The sequence below is a fragment of the Amaranthus tricolor genome, chromosome 16 (assembly GCF_026212465.1).
Source record: "Amaranthus tricolor cultivar Red isolate AtriRed21 chromosome 16, ASM2621246v1, whole genome shotgun sequence".
NCBI classification, from domain to species: domain Eukaryota; kingdom Viridiplantae; phylum Streptophyta; class Magnoliopsida; order Caryophyllales; family Amaranthaceae; genus Amaranthus; species Amaranthus tricolor.
The window spans coordinates 8,660,096-8,678,707 of NC_080062.1; the positions used below are offsets into that span (position 1 = coordinate 8,660,096).

At 32.8% G+C, this 18,612-nt stretch overlaps 1 protein-coding gene across 1 annotated transcript in view; it reads left to right on the forward strand.

The window, feature by feature from the left end:
• The window catches only part of LOC130802855 (tocopherol cyclase, chloroplastic-like), a 42,202-nt gene that overhangs the window by 22,114 nt on the left and 1,476 nt on the right, over nucleotides 1–18,612 (forward strand). Inside the window, exons 2-8 of the mRNA XM_057666956.1 lie at nucleotides 8,160–9,003; nucleotides 12,627–12,871; nucleotides 14,307–14,392; nucleotides 14,982–15,058; nucleotides 17,207–17,376; nucleotides 18,144–18,241; nucleotides 18,387–18,488. Coding sequence (XP_057522939.1) covers nucleotides 8,879–9,003; nucleotides 12,627–12,871; nucleotides 14,307–14,392; nucleotides 14,982–15,058; nucleotides 17,207–17,376; nucleotides 18,144–18,241; nucleotides 18,387–18,488 — 903 coding nt within the window. The 5' untranslated portion in view covers nucleotides 8,160–8,878. The remainder of the gene's footprint in view (nucleotides 1–8,159; nucleotides 9,004–12,626; nucleotides 12,872–14,306; nucleotides 14,393–14,981; nucleotides 15,059–17,206; nucleotides 17,377–18,143; nucleotides 18,242–18,386; nucleotides 18,489–18,612) is intronic.

An 18,612-nucleotide genomic window follows, 5' to 3' on the forward strand; every position in this document is an offset into this window, starting at 1 on the left:
ATTCCTCATTGAAAACAGAACAGAAATCAAAACCAATACAACAATACTCCAGTACCCACAAAGATTAAGTATTTTAACATTAAAAAACAATGATTGAAAACAGAAATTGATCATTCCTTCAAGATACTGATATTTTCTTCAACAATCAACACAATAAAACCACAAAATACATTGAAATCACTACCATATTAAAGAAAAATTAAAGAAAACCAAAGAAATGGAGTACCTGGAGTCTCGACTGAAGTGGAGAAGACGGCTGGCGATGGCGAATGGCGATGAAGGTCGAATGACAATGGAGGTCGAATGGCGATGGAGGCGCAGAGATGTTAGAGGAGAAAGAATAATTAGGGTTACTGAACTTACTGCTTGCTGGTGCTGGAGTTTAAGGAAAGTCGCAAAAGGGGTTTTTCATTTAAGCAAAGAAAAATCAGAATTCATAAATTTAAAATATAAAATTTAAAGTTTAGGGTCTGGGTCTTCACCTTAGGACCTGGACCCGGACCCGTCAAATTTTTTTTGGAGCCAGACCCGGATCCGGATCCGGTGGGTCTCAAAAATTAAGACCCAGACCCTTAAAAAAGGGGCGGGTCCGGGGCGGGTCCAACAGGGTCCTAGACCCGTGACCATCCCTATTCACAATTCCACGACTTAGTGGGTTCATTCTAATTTTTGGTGACCAAAAAGCTTTCCGGATCGATTGTCGAGTTGGCCAGTAGCTGTTATTTAAACGTGAGTTAGAGATCATCTTTTGGTGAGATAATCTCTATACAAAAAGCTTATATGCTAATAATTTGTATTAGTTGGGTTATTCAATCCATACATTGATTGCATATTACAGTGAAACTGTTTCATACAAAAATTTGTGTATAAACTTTCATCTGTTGTGATGAGAGTGTCAGACTGATTTGCGACCTAAGTTTATAATCCCTATAGGTGTAGTAAAAATCAGTTTTAATTAGTAAAATTCAGTTATGATTAGTAAAATAAAGTTGAACTAGAAAATATCAGGTAAACTAAAAAGAATTTTAATATGTGAGAGGTTATAATAATACCTCTGATAAGAACGATTTAGACTTTTGAAAATCCAATCATATTTCCAAAATGATTTGTATTCTAAGTTTAAAAAATAAGCTTTTTTTAATGGTTTAAAAAATAAGCTTGATTAAAGAACGATAGCGAAGTGAGCTTAAGTATTTATGTGAAAAAAAACTAAAAATTATTTTTAAAAGACAAAAAATTTTAAAATCGGATATCTAGTATCTTATCCGGATTAAACTGGGTATCTAGTTTTCCGGACTGAAACCAGATAATGATTTTCATTATCTAAAAAATCAGATATCTGAATTTCTGAATCCAGATCGATCCGGTATGCGGTTTTGAACACCCGATAAATATAGAGCAAATTGATAGAGAATAGCGACAATATGGTCATATGGGGCACCAATATGTGAGAAATATAAGGTAGGTATAATCGTTATGCGTACGTATACTCAAACAAATAGTGTATATTATGAAGATTTTAAATACATCATATTCATCTGAGTAGGCATGACTTTAAATTTACTCGTCATGACTAATTGATATATGAAGATTTTAAATACATCATATTCATCTGAGTAAGCATGAGTTTTGTTGGAGTTTTGGTGTGACTTTGAGTGCACCATGGAGTGTGGAGAGCTTGATGGATGTGTGCATGTGTGTGTGTTAGTGAATGATGCATTAATATATGTGGGTCGTGAAGTGTAGCAAAGAAAGAGCATGTTTGAAGCTTCCACTTACTGCCTGCATGTTCCTGCCTAAGATCAGAAGATTCTGATCAACTGCTCGACCAGATCTCAGAGCTGCTCGACCAGAACCATGTGGCTCGACCAGTTGAGCAGTGTCCAAGCAATTCAGGGAGCTACTGATCTTCCGCTCGACCCAAGTTATAATCCGCTCGACCAAGCTCAACTTGGCTTGACCGGTCGAGCGAGGCTCAGCGGCAATCTCTGTTTTCTTGCTTATACAGGATTGTATCATTATGGGCTTTTGCCCCAACTTTTGTACATGACTTCTAATATAAATAGAAATCCCTACACACATCCCTAAGGAGATTCTAACCCTAAGCCAAACACAAACTCTTCTCTTTCTCTATTCTTCTTCTCCAAGTGTAATTCTCCATTGTATGAGATCTTTGAGAACTCCATTGATTCTTCACATAATACAAGCAAACTAACCACCACCGAGGATGTAGTTCACATTGAGTGAATCTCGTAAATCTTGTATCTCTTGTTTATTGCATTGTTTCTTATTGCTTTTCATTACTAGTTTATTGAAGTGTTTGTTTCATTGAATAGAACACTCGTGCTATAGTTCTTGGATGTTGTTAGGGATAAAATTTGAACATTTAAACCCTAGTGTGCTTATTTTTTTCGAGTTTAAATTTACTCATGATTAATTGATAAGTGCTTAGTATGAAAATTGTATATATGTAATACTGATTACTGAAGGCACTCGCATACCTAACCATCTAACATCCATGTGCGAATTCAGTTGGCTTTCGCATCACATATAAAATAAGTTTGCAAGGAATTGCTGATGATCGTACCCAAGACCAAATGATACTATTTCCAAATAAGAGGAAAAATATTAATCGGCAAACCATTCATCAATTTTTGAATAATAATGGTTTTGTTTTTTTTAGACTATAGCAGTTTAAAAATTTTTGTTTTTCAGTTCGTCTTGAATAAAATCGTTTAACTATGAGATATAATTAGTCTATTTCTTCAAATGATCACTTTAAAGTGATTAAGTCTAATAGACTAAATGTACATCAGACAACTCAATAAAGATAGCCTCACCTTAAAATTGTAGTAGCTTGTCTTGTATGAGACCATTTCACAATAAGACGACCTCAAAACAAGAAGCCCATAAGCTAAAAGTTGTTATTATTGGGCTATTTAACTCAAGTATGAGGCATGTCTCACGGCAGGACCGTCCCATACAAGAATTTGTAAAACCGTAAATTTTTTTTTCTATTACTTTTCAGATTTTTTTTGTCAAATTTCGATTATGGATCGACCCATATTAAGTATCAAAGGCGGCTTAATATTATGAAAGATTTTCTATTGAGACCGTTTCACTGTGAGACAACCTCAGTTGGACCAACCCAAATTATTTTGAAAAAAATGCAGTTATATATATTTGTTTTTTTTAAAAAAAAAAAACCACTTCTTTTTCAAAGCACATTTTTTATGGCCTAACTTATGATTTGTGAAGGTTATTATTTAATTATAAACTAAACTAACTTCCCTGATTAAATGGAGAAGTGGATTCATGAAATTAATGGGTAGTTACTTATATCACTATATAAAGGGACATAATTTATTAAGTTTGATATACTATTTTTTTAATTAAAACGTTGTTGTTGTTTTTTTCCCTCTTCATCCCTAAATCATTTATTCTCCACTGTTTAGGAAATTCATTACTTCTTTTCAATTTAATTTAAGTTTTCTCATAAAAACTCTCATTCTTCACAAACATTGATTATATAATGCTTATAATTAATTAAAAACCATTGTATCTCAAAAAGTATTCCAAGTTTTAAAGCCTAAGTACCAATTAGGCGGAATAACCTTATAGGAAGACATATTTTGTGCCCGGTTTTAGTATTAAGTTTACGTAAACAGTGTTGTCTTAAAATATTAATTTTATTTTTAAGTTAATTTAATTCTTTCTAATTTCAATTCCTAAAAGATAATATTAAATTGTAAAAAAATTATAATCTCAATTCTGATACTTATAATCTATTAAATTTTATATCTATAAAACATATAATAATCCAAAAGATTGGCTTTATATTCAATAGCAACCACTTAAACGTGAAAAAGACCCACCAAAGAGTGAAGACTAAACCTTTTGGCTCTAAAATGCATCTTCCTGGACGCTTTGGAATGCAAGTGTAAGTTGGTGCAGCATCTACCGTCAACTTGGCACTTCTAACTTGACACTTGCTTATTCACACTTCACACTTGGCAGTCGGCACTTTGCACAATATTAATCTGTATTAATAGTGATATTTTTACTTATAATATGAGAAATGATAATTTGGGCTTATACACCTCACCGATTACACATAAATTTAATAAGAATTCTTCATAAAATTAATTGGTATTATAAGCGGTAGGCCGGTAGCCCATCAATTATATACTTCTTTCGTTCTGAAATACTTGATATTTCGACTATGGATACTATTCATCGTTTAAGTTTATTTTATATATTATAGTTAATGTGTGTAAGTAAAAATATAGTCAAGTAAGAATCTTATTTGAATCGTGTAATCGCATATTTTCATAATATTAAGTTTTTATAATTTTTAGATGCGTATAATTCAATATATAAATGAATAAAATAATATATTAGATTGGGTAAAATGTCATATATATAGCAATTATGATAGAACAGAGGAAATATGCTGGTTGTTAAATTAGGCTGAACTTATTGTGAATGCCAACATATCAACGGGAAAATACGAGGTGCACATACTTCATAAGCCAAGAAGATACATATCATCCGAAAATGTGCATACTATTTTTAATTTGTGTATGTGGAATAACACATTCCAACATTGATCAACATCTTTCTAATACTTTGATGTGGAAAGTAATTGGGCATTGTTATTAAATTGTTGGTGTTTGATTTTTCTTTTGTGGGTTTGAAGTTTGAAGCAGCATGCATTCTTCAGCAACACAACTATTTTGTGGATTTTCATATAATAAACACCAAAAAAATTTAAAGGTCTTAAACAAAAATTTTGAATTACCCTTAAATGTAAGGGTACAAGTACAATCTAGTTGCAGTAGCAGACGCATTTTAGGGATTCGTTCTTCCATGGCAGAAAGTGGGTTTTCTTCAAAATGTTCTGCAAATCTGGAGGAGAGGAGATTAAGAGTCGTTACGCCGGAATTTGTTCCTGCTCCTCCCGATCGACAAGAAAGAACTCCTCATAGCGGGTTATTTTCTTCCTTGTTTTGTTCTATGTTTGGTTTAGTCCTTTTTTGAATCGAATTCTTTTAATAAAAGTTCTCAATCTCTAATTTAAGCATGATTCTCAATTTTTCCGATATAATTACCGTATTATTTGGTAATTAACTTTTGAAAATTGGCTAATGGCGTGTTTGATATTTTCTCTCGTTTTTAATAGTTTTTACGCTTTTATTTTTCACACTTATTAATAGTATAATTTTAATCTTTAATATTTTTAATTTCAAATGACAAAAAATTCTAATAAGTTAATATTATGAAAATATTCATTAGAATGAATCAAATAAAATCCTATTTGACTATGTTTTATATTATATATGGAGAAATATATACCAAATAAGATCAAATAAGATCAGTAGTAATTATTACAAAAGGTATAGCAACTATTAAAATCAAGATCAAAGTATTAATGTGGTTTTTAGTTTTGTATTTTGTATTTTATTAGAAATATGATGATTTTGAAAACCTATAATTAACTTAAAATACCAACTTACATGCACTTGATTCACATTAAATTAGTGTCAACCAATATATAAAAGATATTATAATTAAAAATATTTTACCTCACAAGTATAATCATACGGAAATAATTGTTATTATTAGGTTGATATACGAATTATGTCTAAATTAAAATTTCAAACATGTCATAGTTTTTAAGATCAACCCGATGAGGGTCAAGAGCGGCCAATGCCTTAAACCCATGTCTCAAATCTCAAGATCGGCCCACATCACCAGTATTTAAGTTCAACTTTTTTTTAAGGGATATTTAAGTTCAACTTTTTTTTTTAAGGGATATTTAAGTTCAAGCTAGTAGTTATCCTAATTTGAATAGTGATGTGATGCTGGATTTTGATTCCTAATTTTGCTTGAATCCAAAAAACCTAGTACTTGGGACCATATGGCAGTTGCTGATAGTGATAACTGATAACCCAGTTCATCCACACACTTGTACAATACAATTCACCCACTTTCATGTCTCAATCGTCCCCTCAACTCCATAATTTTCTGTTTGGAGGCCCTTTACAAATCCCGATTCTTATTTCTCGCCACCCTTTTCATTTTATCGCCACCCCTCTCCTAATGAAATGAAATTAGTCCCTGAACTTTAAAAATTTACAAATATGCCATTGGAGTTAATAACTTTTCATTTTCATTTTTTTAAATTTTTTTTATTATTTTTATTTATATTATTATTGTTATAATAATAATAATAATAATAATAATTATTATTATTATTAAACCATAATAATAATAATAATTATTATTATTATTAAACCATAATAATAATAATAATAATAATAATAACAAAAATAATAATAATAATAACAAAAATAATAATAATTATAATAACAATAATAATAAAAATTTTATAAAAAACAAAAATAAATTTTTTTAAAAAAAAAAAAACAGTCGCACAAAACGAGCGACTCGAGTCGCACGTTCTGTGCGACTAGTTTTTTTTTTTAAATTATTTTTTTTTAAAATTTCGACTTATAAAATTTCTTTTGCTTAATTAATTTATTTTTTAAGTTGTTATTATTATTATTATTATTATTATTATTATTATTATTATTATTATTATTATTATTGGTATTATTGTGGTTGTTATTATTATTATTATTAAATTATTATTAAATTATTATTTTTGTTTTTAATTATTATATTTAATTTATATTTTTAAATGTTATTATTATTATTTTTGTTATGATTATTATTATTATTATTATTATTATTATTATTATTATTATTATTATTATTATTATTATTATTATTATTATTATTATTGTGGTTATTATTATTATTATTATTATTATTATTATTATTAATATTATTATTATTATTATTATTATTATGATTATTGTTATTATAATTTTTATTATTATTGTTATTATAATTATTATTATTATTATTATTATTATTATTAAACCACAATAATAATAATAATAATAATAATAATAATAATAATAATAATAATAATAATAATAATAAAATAACATTTAAAAATATAAATTAAATATAATAATTAAAATAAAAAAAATAATAATAATTTAATAATAATAATAATAATAACAACCACAATTATAATAATAATAGTAATAATAATAATAATAATAATAATAATAATAATAATAATAATAATAATAATAATAATAATAATAATAATAATAATAACAACAACTTAAAAAATGAATTAATTAAACAAAAGAAATTTTATAAGTCGAAATTCAAAAAAAGAAAAATGAAAAAAAAAAAAAAACCAGTCGCACGTTTTGTGCGACTCGACCTGCACGTTTTGTGCGACTGTTTTTTTTTTTAAAAAAAATTTATTTTTGTTTTTTAATAAATTATTATTATTATTGTTATTATAATAATTATTATTTTTGTTATTATTATTATTATTATTATTATTATTATTATTATTATTATTATTATTATTATTGTGGTTTAATAACAAAAATAATAATAATTATAATAACAATAATAATATATATAAAAATAATAAAAGAAAAATTAAAAAAAATGAAAATGAAAAGTTATTAACTCCAATGGCATATTTGTAAATTTTTAAAGTTCAGGGGCAAATTCGTAATTTCATTAGGAGGGGTGGCGATAAAATAAAAATGGTGGCGATAAATAATAATGCCCTTACAAATAATGTAAAAGGGGTCATTCACTCTTTGTATGTACAAATAATAAAAGTATTCATTATTATATTAAAAAATTTATTTGTCAATTCTTTTTAACAAACTTAGCCTCAAGAGTACTAATCATAAAAATAAGAAAAGTTACCGTAAATAATACGATTTTTTACTTATTTCCTTATAATAATACGAACTTTTGATTAATCTTAAATAATACTCCCTCCTATTCTTCAGTTTATCTGTCCCATTTCTTTTTATGGTCAAGTCACCTTAATTGTCCCATTTCTATTATTGGTATGGGTTTTTGACTTTTATGCCCTTATAGCTTTATTATTTCTATTTTCAATTATACCCTCCATTTACCCATACTAATTTTTCTCCCTTACATTAAAAACCCATAATACCACTCTCTTTCCTACCCTTAGGGTCCCACTTTCGACTCTCCTTAAAATCCGTGAAAAGTCAAATGAGACTCTTAAGGTGAATAGGAGAGAGTACTAACTTTGGTATGCATTTTCCTCTAACATCCTTAACCTGATCGAAACCTACAATAGTAGGTCAACTTGCAAAAAAAAAAAAAAAAATACAAACAATTAAAAATGCAATGAAAAAGAAAAAAAAGGAGTATATGGTATTTGATTCCCCATCTCAGCCCTAACCCCTGCTCAGCCACCATCCCCCATCACTGCCGCCATCCCCTATCCACTGCCACTTCCACCATTTCCCACCTATTTCCGGCCACCATCACGTTCACCAAAACCCACCACCAAAATCGACTCCCTCGCCCCGCATCACCTCTGCAGCTCCATCCCTCTCCCCCATCTACTGATATTCAAGAAAAAGTAAGAAAATTAATTAGACCACATCATAATGTATCTTCTTTCTTCCTCTTTTCTGTGCCATTCTGATCACTGAAAATTATGTCCTCCTTTACTCTAGAACCACTCCTTCATCTACCTCTTAGAAAACCCATCTCCAAATTTCTGTGCTGTTGCATTGGATGCACAGCCTTATCGCCGGCCATGTATTACTGGCATTTCTGTAACTAATCGTTCGATTAACTGTTATTATTATCCATAATCCAACTATCAAGTAAAACCCAAAAGTTATAGAAGCCATTTAACAGATTATAGATTACCTTTTTGCAATCTTCAAATTCCCAGAAATCTTGAGTTCAACTTGTTTGTATACCGTTTTTCTTGCATTACTCTTCAATGGTGGAAAACGAGCCTTTTGTGGAAACTTCGGAAGTAGCGGAGGAAAGGAGGAATAGCGCCGGTGATAGTCCAGTTTATGTTCCTGTTCCTCGGAATCGAGAGCTTAGAACTCCCCATAGCGGGTATTAGATCAAATTTATTTACACTATTTATACTCCTTTGTCCGATTGCTCTTTAGAGGATTGCACAGAGATTAAGAAAATTGAAAAATGGTGAATATTACAAACTTTTATTGATTTTCCTACAATAATACTAACTTTTGATTGACGATGAATTATACTAATAACTTGGGGATGTTTGGCTAGAATAATACTAACTTTTATTTAATCATTAATTTACTTTTGTTTTTGTTGTCGAATAGCCTACTATAAACAAAAGTTATTATTATAGCAAAAATCCCTTAAGTTTTATTCATGGTTATCAAAAGTTGTATTATTGTAAGAAAATCAGTAAAAGTTTGAATTATCACTGTAATTTTTCCTAAGAAAAATGGAAAATTGGTAAATTAATGCGCTATTGTAGGTGTGGTCATGTCGTTTAGTGGGATAGGTTTCAGCCACGTATTATAGGTGTGATTAGGTGAAAATTTAGTACTGAGGTAAACGCGGTGGTATTGACTATGTTGTGTGACAGCGGAAGTAAAATCGATGAATAATAATGAAACAATAAAGAAATTCAATGCAAACAATAAGAAAATGACACTAGGGATTTAACGTGGTTCACTATCAATGTGATAGTTACGTCCACCGGCACCGAGATCAAATAATTTCACTCAAACAACCGTCAAAAAACCCACGAGCAAATAAGCAAAACGCATAGCCATCAAAAGCGACGAGTCGTCTCCAGTGAGCAACGACTCGTTGCAAAAAACGACGAGTCGTCTCGAAAAATCCACGATTCGTGACAAACTTTCTGACCCACAAATGCGACTTCAAAGAGGAAGAGACGACTCGTCGCTTTCTCTACTCCAGAAGCGACGACTCGTCGCCCAGCCTCTGACCCATATCTTCACTCGTTCTTCTTAAATTCATCTACAACCACGATCAAGTCTCGATTCGAGTCACCAATCATCTACAATCTCCACCTTGACGAGAACTCGTAGTCAGCAAACGATCCCATCAACACATAGTGAACATATCTCAAGCCAAAACCCGATGTAAAGCTCATGCATAAGCCGTACATCCAGATAAGTCTTCAATCAAGATCCATCTCGACAAGTCTTCACCCAAGACCCATCGCATACTCGTCACCAAGTATAACAACTCATAATGCTCCACCTACATCACAAGTCTCGGGCAAGCTCCACCTTAAGGCCAACATGCCTACAACAGGAGCTTCCAAAACCGCCCTAAGGGCCTACTACATTACATAGTAATCAATATTTAGCAAGTCTAAGCAATGTTTAAACTTACTAAATGGAACAGACTTAGTAAAGAAATCAACTGGGTTGTCAGCGGTCCCGATCTTCTTTAATTTTAACCTCTTGTCAGTACGCAAGAAATGATACCTGATATCAATGTGCTTGGTCCGATCATGGTGCACTTGATCTTTAGCTAAGCAAATGGCACTTAGACTATCATAATACACCGTAGCAAAATCCTGTGCAATACCCAGTTCACCTATAATGCCTTTGAGCCAAATAGACTCCTTAGCTGCAGAAGTTAAAGCCATGTACTCAGATTCAGTAGTAGACAACATAACCGAAGACTGCAATGGAGACTTCCAACTAACCACAGAACCACCCAAAGTGAACACATACCCAGTCACCGACCTCATGATATCCACATCAGCTGCATAATCAGAATCACTATACCCAGTTACCAAACACTCCTTACCATTCCCATACACAAGACCAATATCAGCTGTCCCTCTCAAATACCGAAAAATCCTTTTCACCCCCCTGCCAGTGCTCTCTCCCAGGTCGAGCCATGAACTTGCTTACAACACTAACAACGTGCGCAATATTTGGCCTAGTACAGACCATAGCATACATTAAACAACCAATTGCGTTGGCATAAGGGACTCAAGACATATATGCCAACTCCTCCTCAGTTTGAGGTGACTAGACAAAGATAATTTGCAGCTCACATTTGTTGGTGTACTTATAGGCTTCGATTTCTCCATCCCAAACCGAGACAAAATCTTTTCAATGTAACTTTTTTGAGTCAAGAAAAGCTTACCCCTAGCCTGATCCCTATAGATCTCCATACCCAAAATCTTCTTAGTTGGACCCAAATCTTTCATGTAAAATTCTGAGCTAATCAACTCTTTAGGTCTGACAACATCAGATTTATTCTTCGTGGCAACAAGCATGTCATCAACAAATAACAACAGGTAAATCATGGAACCATCACCCAGCTTACTATGATACACACAACAATCATAAGAGTTCCTATCAAATTCATGCAAAACCATAAAAGAATCAAACCTCTTGTACCACTGCCAAAGGGATTGCTTAAGTCCATACAATGACTTTAGCAACCTGCATGCATAGTGCTCTTGATGCCAATTGTTGTGCGACAGCGGAAGCAAGATCGATAAATAATAATGAAACAATAAAGAAATTCAATGCAAACAATAAGAAAATGACACAAGGGATTTAACGTGGTTCACTATAAATGTGATAGCTACGTCCACCGGCATCGAGATCAAATAATTTCACTATGATCGCAAAGAATTATAAGATGAATCAAGAATTTCACTCAAAAATTACAATGGGTCTCTTATGATCTCTCTATTTGTGAATAATGAAACCCTAGCACTAATAGGAGGAGATATATATACTAAAACCTAACTAAAAGATACTTGGGCTCCAAGAAACTCAAGCAACCGTCAAAAAACCCACGAGCAAATAAGCAAAACGCATAACCGCAAAAGCGACGAGTCGTCTCTCATGAGCAATGATTCGTTGCAAAAAACGACGAGTTGTCCCCAAAAATCCACGACTCGTGACAAAGTTTCTGCTCCACAAATACGACTTCAGAGAGGAAGAGACGACTCGTCGCTTTCTCTACTCCAGAAGCGACGACTTGTCGCCTAGCCTCTGACCCATATCTTCACTCGTTCTTAAATTCATCTACAACCACGATCAAGACTCGATTCGAGTCACCAATCATCAACAGACTAAAATAGCACATGGGAGTGAAGTCAGGGCACGAAGGGAGTATCTGATTTTAAATTTGGAACTTCCACCTTCAGCATGTATGTGATGTTTATGTATTATTTGGCTGCATAAAGTAAAAATGCGGTATGTTCGCAATCACGGTAATGAAATGGTGATGCGGTAATGGTCAAAGGATCTACTAAACAAAAGCTTAAGCTTATGGTTAAGGCCTTCAGAATATGTTATACACTCTAACACGCCTCCTCACACTAGAGCCCTTTGGACTAGAAGTGTGGATGCCGCACAAGTCCTCCTCATAGTTGGCGCTAAATATTCCAAAGGCTTAAGCTTATAGTTGAGGCCCCAGAATATGCTATACGCTCTAACAGTAACAAGAGTGTTGTAGTTATCGTAACGCCTAAATTAAGATATTTCTTTACACGGCCTAAAATGCAGAATTTTTACACCTTAACAACACTAGGAGTATCGATTCGTTTATTTTGAACACCTTTACAATGTGGCTGACTCGATGTGGTGATTTGCTGTTTAAACTGTATTCTGTGTTATGCTTTTTGTTGTTAATTGTTCTTTGTATTTGAGCATGAATAGGTTTTGATTTGTTTTCTGCTGTTTCTTTGGTAGATACCATTTTGATGGAAGTACTAGGCAATTTTTTGAGGGTTGGTATTTTAAGGTTTCAATACCAGAGAAGAGGCAAACATTCTGCTTCATATATACTATTGAGAATCCTGCATTTCCTAATAAATTGACCCCTGCTGAAGAAGAGAAATATGGTCGTCGATCTACAGGTGCTGGGGTTCAGATTCTTGGTGCTTATGACAAGTACATTAGCCAATATTCAGAAGAATCTCATAACTTTTGGGGAAGTAAGTTTCTTTGATGGTGCTTTTGTATTTCCTCTTTTTTGATTTCAGTGGACAGTGAAAAGAACATATGCCCCATTTGGTTAGTGGTGCTAAATGGAGGTAATGAAAATGATTTATAGTGTAAAATCTCATCAAATGTTCCATGTCATTCCCATAGTGACGAAATTTTGATCATAAAAAAGTTTCTTTGTGTACAAATTTCTATTACCACTTAATACCACCTCTCCCAATGGTAATGTATTGGAATGAATTTTATGAAGAAAATAAGATGATTAGAGTTGGACAAGCATAACCATCAACCAAAATCACACTAGTTTTCATTCCCATTACCACCGTTTAATACTACTTACCAAACGGGCTGTTAATAGTTTCCTTAGAACAGCTTGTTAATGAATAAAATATGAATGTATATCGCCATCAAGATCGGGTTTGGGGTGTTAGATGTAAGCAACCTTAACTTTACCCTTGTTGGTGATGACAAAGAGGATGTTTCCGATTAACCCTTGTACGAAGTGCGCATGATTCAATGAACCATTTTAATATAGTTTATAATCCAAAACCGAACTAAAAATCTTTGACCCATCGACACAAAGCACATTTGTTCAAGCAACCCTATTGTTAAAGCAGAAATCTGCTGCTGCCCACTGCCTCACTACTTTGCTTCATGCTCGTTCAAGTATGCCTCTAGAGAAATACGCTTCATTCTCCTTGCTTATTCACCTCATCATCATGCCCATGTACACACACCTCATCTTGACTCTTGTGAACCCCTTCAAGCTCCTGCAAGCATCAAACCAAGCCTCCATTTCATAGCTGTTTACACACCTTATCTTGACTCTTTGGAGGATTTGGTTCTTGAAACAAGAGTGTCACAAGTATATAGCATGTTCTTTGACACTTGACCAAATAAGAAATCGATCCATTAAGCCTTTTAAGGCTAATTCTACTTGACACCGGGAGTTTTTATCCCAGGATTATTATCAAACTTTTTTTTCCCATAATGAAGTGCCTAATGTTTAGCACATGCCTGGATGTTAAGTATCCGCGCTAGTATTTGGAATAAAATGAGTAGTTACGTAACCTTCTTTACAACACCTTCAAAATTCTGTTACCATAATACCATCAATTGTTTATGACCTAGTCTTTCACCAAGGTTACGTTAGGGATAGTCCTATCACACTTAACTTATAAAATAAGAATTTGTTTTGATTGACCCTTGATAGCCTCATAATGAAGACGACACATCAAATAGTTATTGAGATACACCCTTATTTAAATGTGTGCGAACAATGTATGTCTATATATTCATTGCATATAGTAATTATGATCAAATTTTGTCTGTTCTTTTATAGTTCATTAAAAGAATGTGACCTGGTGTACTTCATGGTTGCTCTTGTACTTAATATATAACATCATTCAATTTCTGTTAACATAGGAAGGCATGAGCTAGTCTTGGGAAACACTTTCAAATCAAATCCTTGTGGAAGTTCACCGCCTCCCGCCAATGAGGTTTTTCCAGAGGTGCTATATACTTCACATGTGTATATCTTGGTTTTTATTTCAATTTGTTTATGCTATGTTTGTGAATGATTATTTCATTTGAAAATATAGATTTGACGCAAATGTGGTGTTTGGCTAATAAAAAATTCAAATTTGGATTTGAGTCAAATTCACCATTGTTATAAAAGTGGTTAAAGATGAGGATTTGAGAATGACTCCCCAAACCTTGTCATTCTCAAGTTTTTCATTAATAATTTCATAATTGAAATCTATAATTTGAAATGAAATGATTGTTCCTAAATGCAACCTTAGAGAATTTGTTGGCATTTGCTAAACTTTGCACTTCTGTATTACTTCCTCATTTCGAAAGCTAAATTAAGCTAGTTGTTGCTTGAAGTAACTATAACCTCATAAAATGGTACTACTATATGTTATTGACAAGAATTATATTTTTTTTTGTAACATCTTTGAGGAAACGAATATTGTTGCTGTGTTGCTCGATCTTTAGTTGTATACTTACTACTATAAACTTCCTTTGTATTCATTATAATTAAGTAGGAAGGTTCTTTTTGCCAAATCTTCTGATATTGTTGATGGTAATTTTTCATAGGAATTCAATAGGAGAGTTGATGAGGGTTTTCAAGTGACTCCGCTTTGGAACCAAGGATTCATTCGTGATGACGGCAGGTACTATAGATTTTAAAATTCAACATACAGAATCAGGAAAAAAAAAAAAACCTGAATTACATTGTTTATTTTGATACAATCGACTCTTTAGAGTGCTATGAACAACAACCACACAACAATGCACAAACTTTAGTCTCAATATGAGGTTGATTACATGAATCTAAATAATTTAACATGGGAAAATTGTGGCTAATAGAGGGTATAATTTATTTGGCTCTATTGTCTAATACCCATTTAATCACCAATCTCTTGGGATTACGGCTCTGGCATTGTTGTTGTATCTAATACCAATCAACAACTAAGAAAATAAATTTCAATGATCATCTATACCTCCCATTCCTTCTTCATGTGATTTTTTGAATCTATTATCCACGTTGTCTTCGATCTAGCCCTCCTTTCTAAGTTGCTTCAAATTCCAAACTTCTATCAACTTGCCCTAACATCATATATTTTTTATAATTGATGTGGCTCACATGTGAGGGGAAATGTTGGAAATACTTCACATGTGAGACAAGATCCCACATCAATAAAATAGTGGGTTGTGGACTAGCATATATATTGGGTGAGCTAATCCTCCTACTACTATATAATTTTGGGAAACAATGAACCTCACCAAGTGTATGTGCAAGTCAACGCTCTTGACACGTGCGTTTGTGGGCCTGAGCCTACGAGTGTCCCGTGTCCACACGAGTGAGCCACGGTGAGATTATGTGACGAATTGTCACGGCCTAATATATGTGGCATACTTTTTTCTGCTAAGATACAACAACTAATGGAGTCCTACTAATGTAGGGCTACCATACGAAATAAGGATTTGCTCATCCAATTAGCTTCCGCAACGACTTTATTTTTAAAGCTTTTAGTATTTATTTCTTTTAAGTTCCACCATTTTATTTTTATTTCTTGCATGAGATTAATTGGATATAAACATCGAGGATTAGGAATTTTTTTTGGCTGACTACACATTCACCTAGTTTTATCTTAAATTTTAGGCAACTTTCCCCATTACTTTTTCCTAGTAAAGAAGTAATTAATTCAAGTAGCAATCGCTCCGCTTTTATAAATCGCCATATGATTTTTTGTGCTTTTTATGTTACATGTTAAGTATTAACAAATCATGATCGTGCGAATCCAAGAGGATATATCATTCATAGAAACAATCACCACAAACAACACAAATTGAGAGAGGGCTAGTTCATTTGTAAGAAACTTGAGTGTTTTTTCTTTGAATTAGTATCTGTGATCTTGGGAGGTTTATTTATTTATACATTGTATTGTTGAATTTAATTACAAATAAATCATTGTTGAGGGGAGGTATCCATGATACCTCATAAAATCGTTGTCCATTCTTCTACTATTGTTCTTTGTGTTTCTCATCTTGTTTTTCATTAGTGTAACCTCGTAAAGCATTCATTTCATCTCTTTTTTCATAAAAAGATTGGGCTTTCGGTTATCCACCATGTTTCCTACATGCAAAGAATGTTATTCTTATGTTTTCCATAACATCTACCAAGTCCGGGTACTTCTCAGATTGAGTTCCAACATTTCAATACTACAATCGTAGCTAAGATTCTTTTCCTGGTCTCTTATTCCAAAAATTCAAAAATCTTGGCATCTGTGACACAGACAAGTAAAAGATGTTGTGCAATGCTCGGACCTAACAACCCTTGTATACTAAACGCTATACCTAGGTTTTAGAAGGGAGGTGTAAAACCCTTGCTCATTTGATACCATAATAGGGCGATGAGAAATGCGGCTTCTGGGCAGCGAACTAGAAATCCTTGCGTACTTATCGCTAGACTACACTTAAGTCTGAACACTATTATTTGTGTTGGACATTTAGAGTATAATAAGAATTATAAAAGTTCATACCAAGTGCTATAAATAATAGTGGGACAATATAAGTATAAAAAACTTAAGTCCAAGGAAAGAACAAAAGTGTGAAGATTAGAAGGTAAGCAACGGGTTATCGCTTTTTAGCATAGACTCGTCGCATATATTCTGGAAGACTAAATATTGGGTGCTTGTAATCTCTTTAAGTTCTTAATCAATACACGATAAAATTTTATTTATGAGTATATGATAAGTAAGATGATTAACTCTGTTAGACTTAACTGTACAGTCTATACATGGTATGTTTCTTGACAGGTCAAACAAAGTTGAAACTGTGAAAACAGCTCGTTGGGAGTATAGTATCCGTCCTGTATATGGCTGGGGCAATTCCAATTCTAAGCAAAAATCAACAGCAGGCTGGCTTGCGGCTTTTCCTGTTTTTGAACCTCACTGGCAAGTATGCATGGCAGGGGGACTATCAACAGGTACTTCTATGGTGTCATTAGCTCTTTTTTGCTTATATGTATTAAACTTTTCTTCATATTTTGTGCTAGAGATGCTTTATGGGTTAGAAAATGCATCAATTCTTTTTTCTTGTAAATTTTACTGATTGCTGTGCTTATTGTTCTATTTCTGTCTTTTTCTTGTTCATTTTTCTTTAAAGCGTCAATTTTCTTGAATAAGAAATGATTTATGTGAATATATGTGCCATTAAATTCTTTTATTAAGCAATAGTAATCAAAATCAATGTGATCAATTAGAAAAATTAAGGTCCTGTATACCCACCGGACAGTCAACTGTCTGATCTTTTTTTTTAACAGCGTGCAACTTAATTCACATCGGAAAAACTCGTGTGGACAATCACTGAAACTGATCTATTCTATTCGTTCATGCTATGTCACTTGGACTCGGGTACTGATGTCGGATACTAGTACGTGTGTCCAACTGTTAGATACGTCTAAATATTCAAGCCTAAAATGATGTGTCTAAGTGCCATACCAATGTCCGAGCATCATCGGACACGGGTACGTGAACCAAATGAAGAGTCTGAGTAACATAGCGTTCATATGGCCGACCCAAATTTTTTAATGCTTTGGCATGCTGACGCAACTTGATTTATGTTATGTTTGCTTTAAATAGTGGTATGGTTCTTGTCACTGTGTGGCAATACGACGTTTATGAAGGCAGTTTCTTTTGTGAAACTTATTCTGCTTTGCTGCATTTTTATCTGAACCATTGATTGTTATTTCAGGTTGGATAGAGTGGGATGGTGAAAGATTCGAATTTGAAAACGCTCCTTCGTATTCAGAAAAGAATTGGGGCGCAGGTTTTCCCAGAAAATGGTTTTGGGTAAACACAATATCTATTCATCTCTGATTTCTGGTTACATGTTTTACTGTGTTTTGCTCTTCGATTTCTACTTCAACAGTGACAAATGATTCATTTATAATAATTTAATTCCGAACTTAACAAAAAAAATTCATTGTTTAAACAGATCCAATGTAATGTCTTTGAGGGTGTGACCGGAGAAGTATCTGTGACTTCTGCTGGAGGGTTGAGGGCACTTCCTGGTGGCAGGATTGAAAATGCAGCATTAGTATGTTTCCGCAACTATACTTACTTACGGAGTAATGTTACATTTCCGATTCTTTCTTCAAATTCCTTGCAGTCCTGTTTTAGTTTTTAACTTGTGGTGGAAATGATTTGTCGAGCTTAAATGA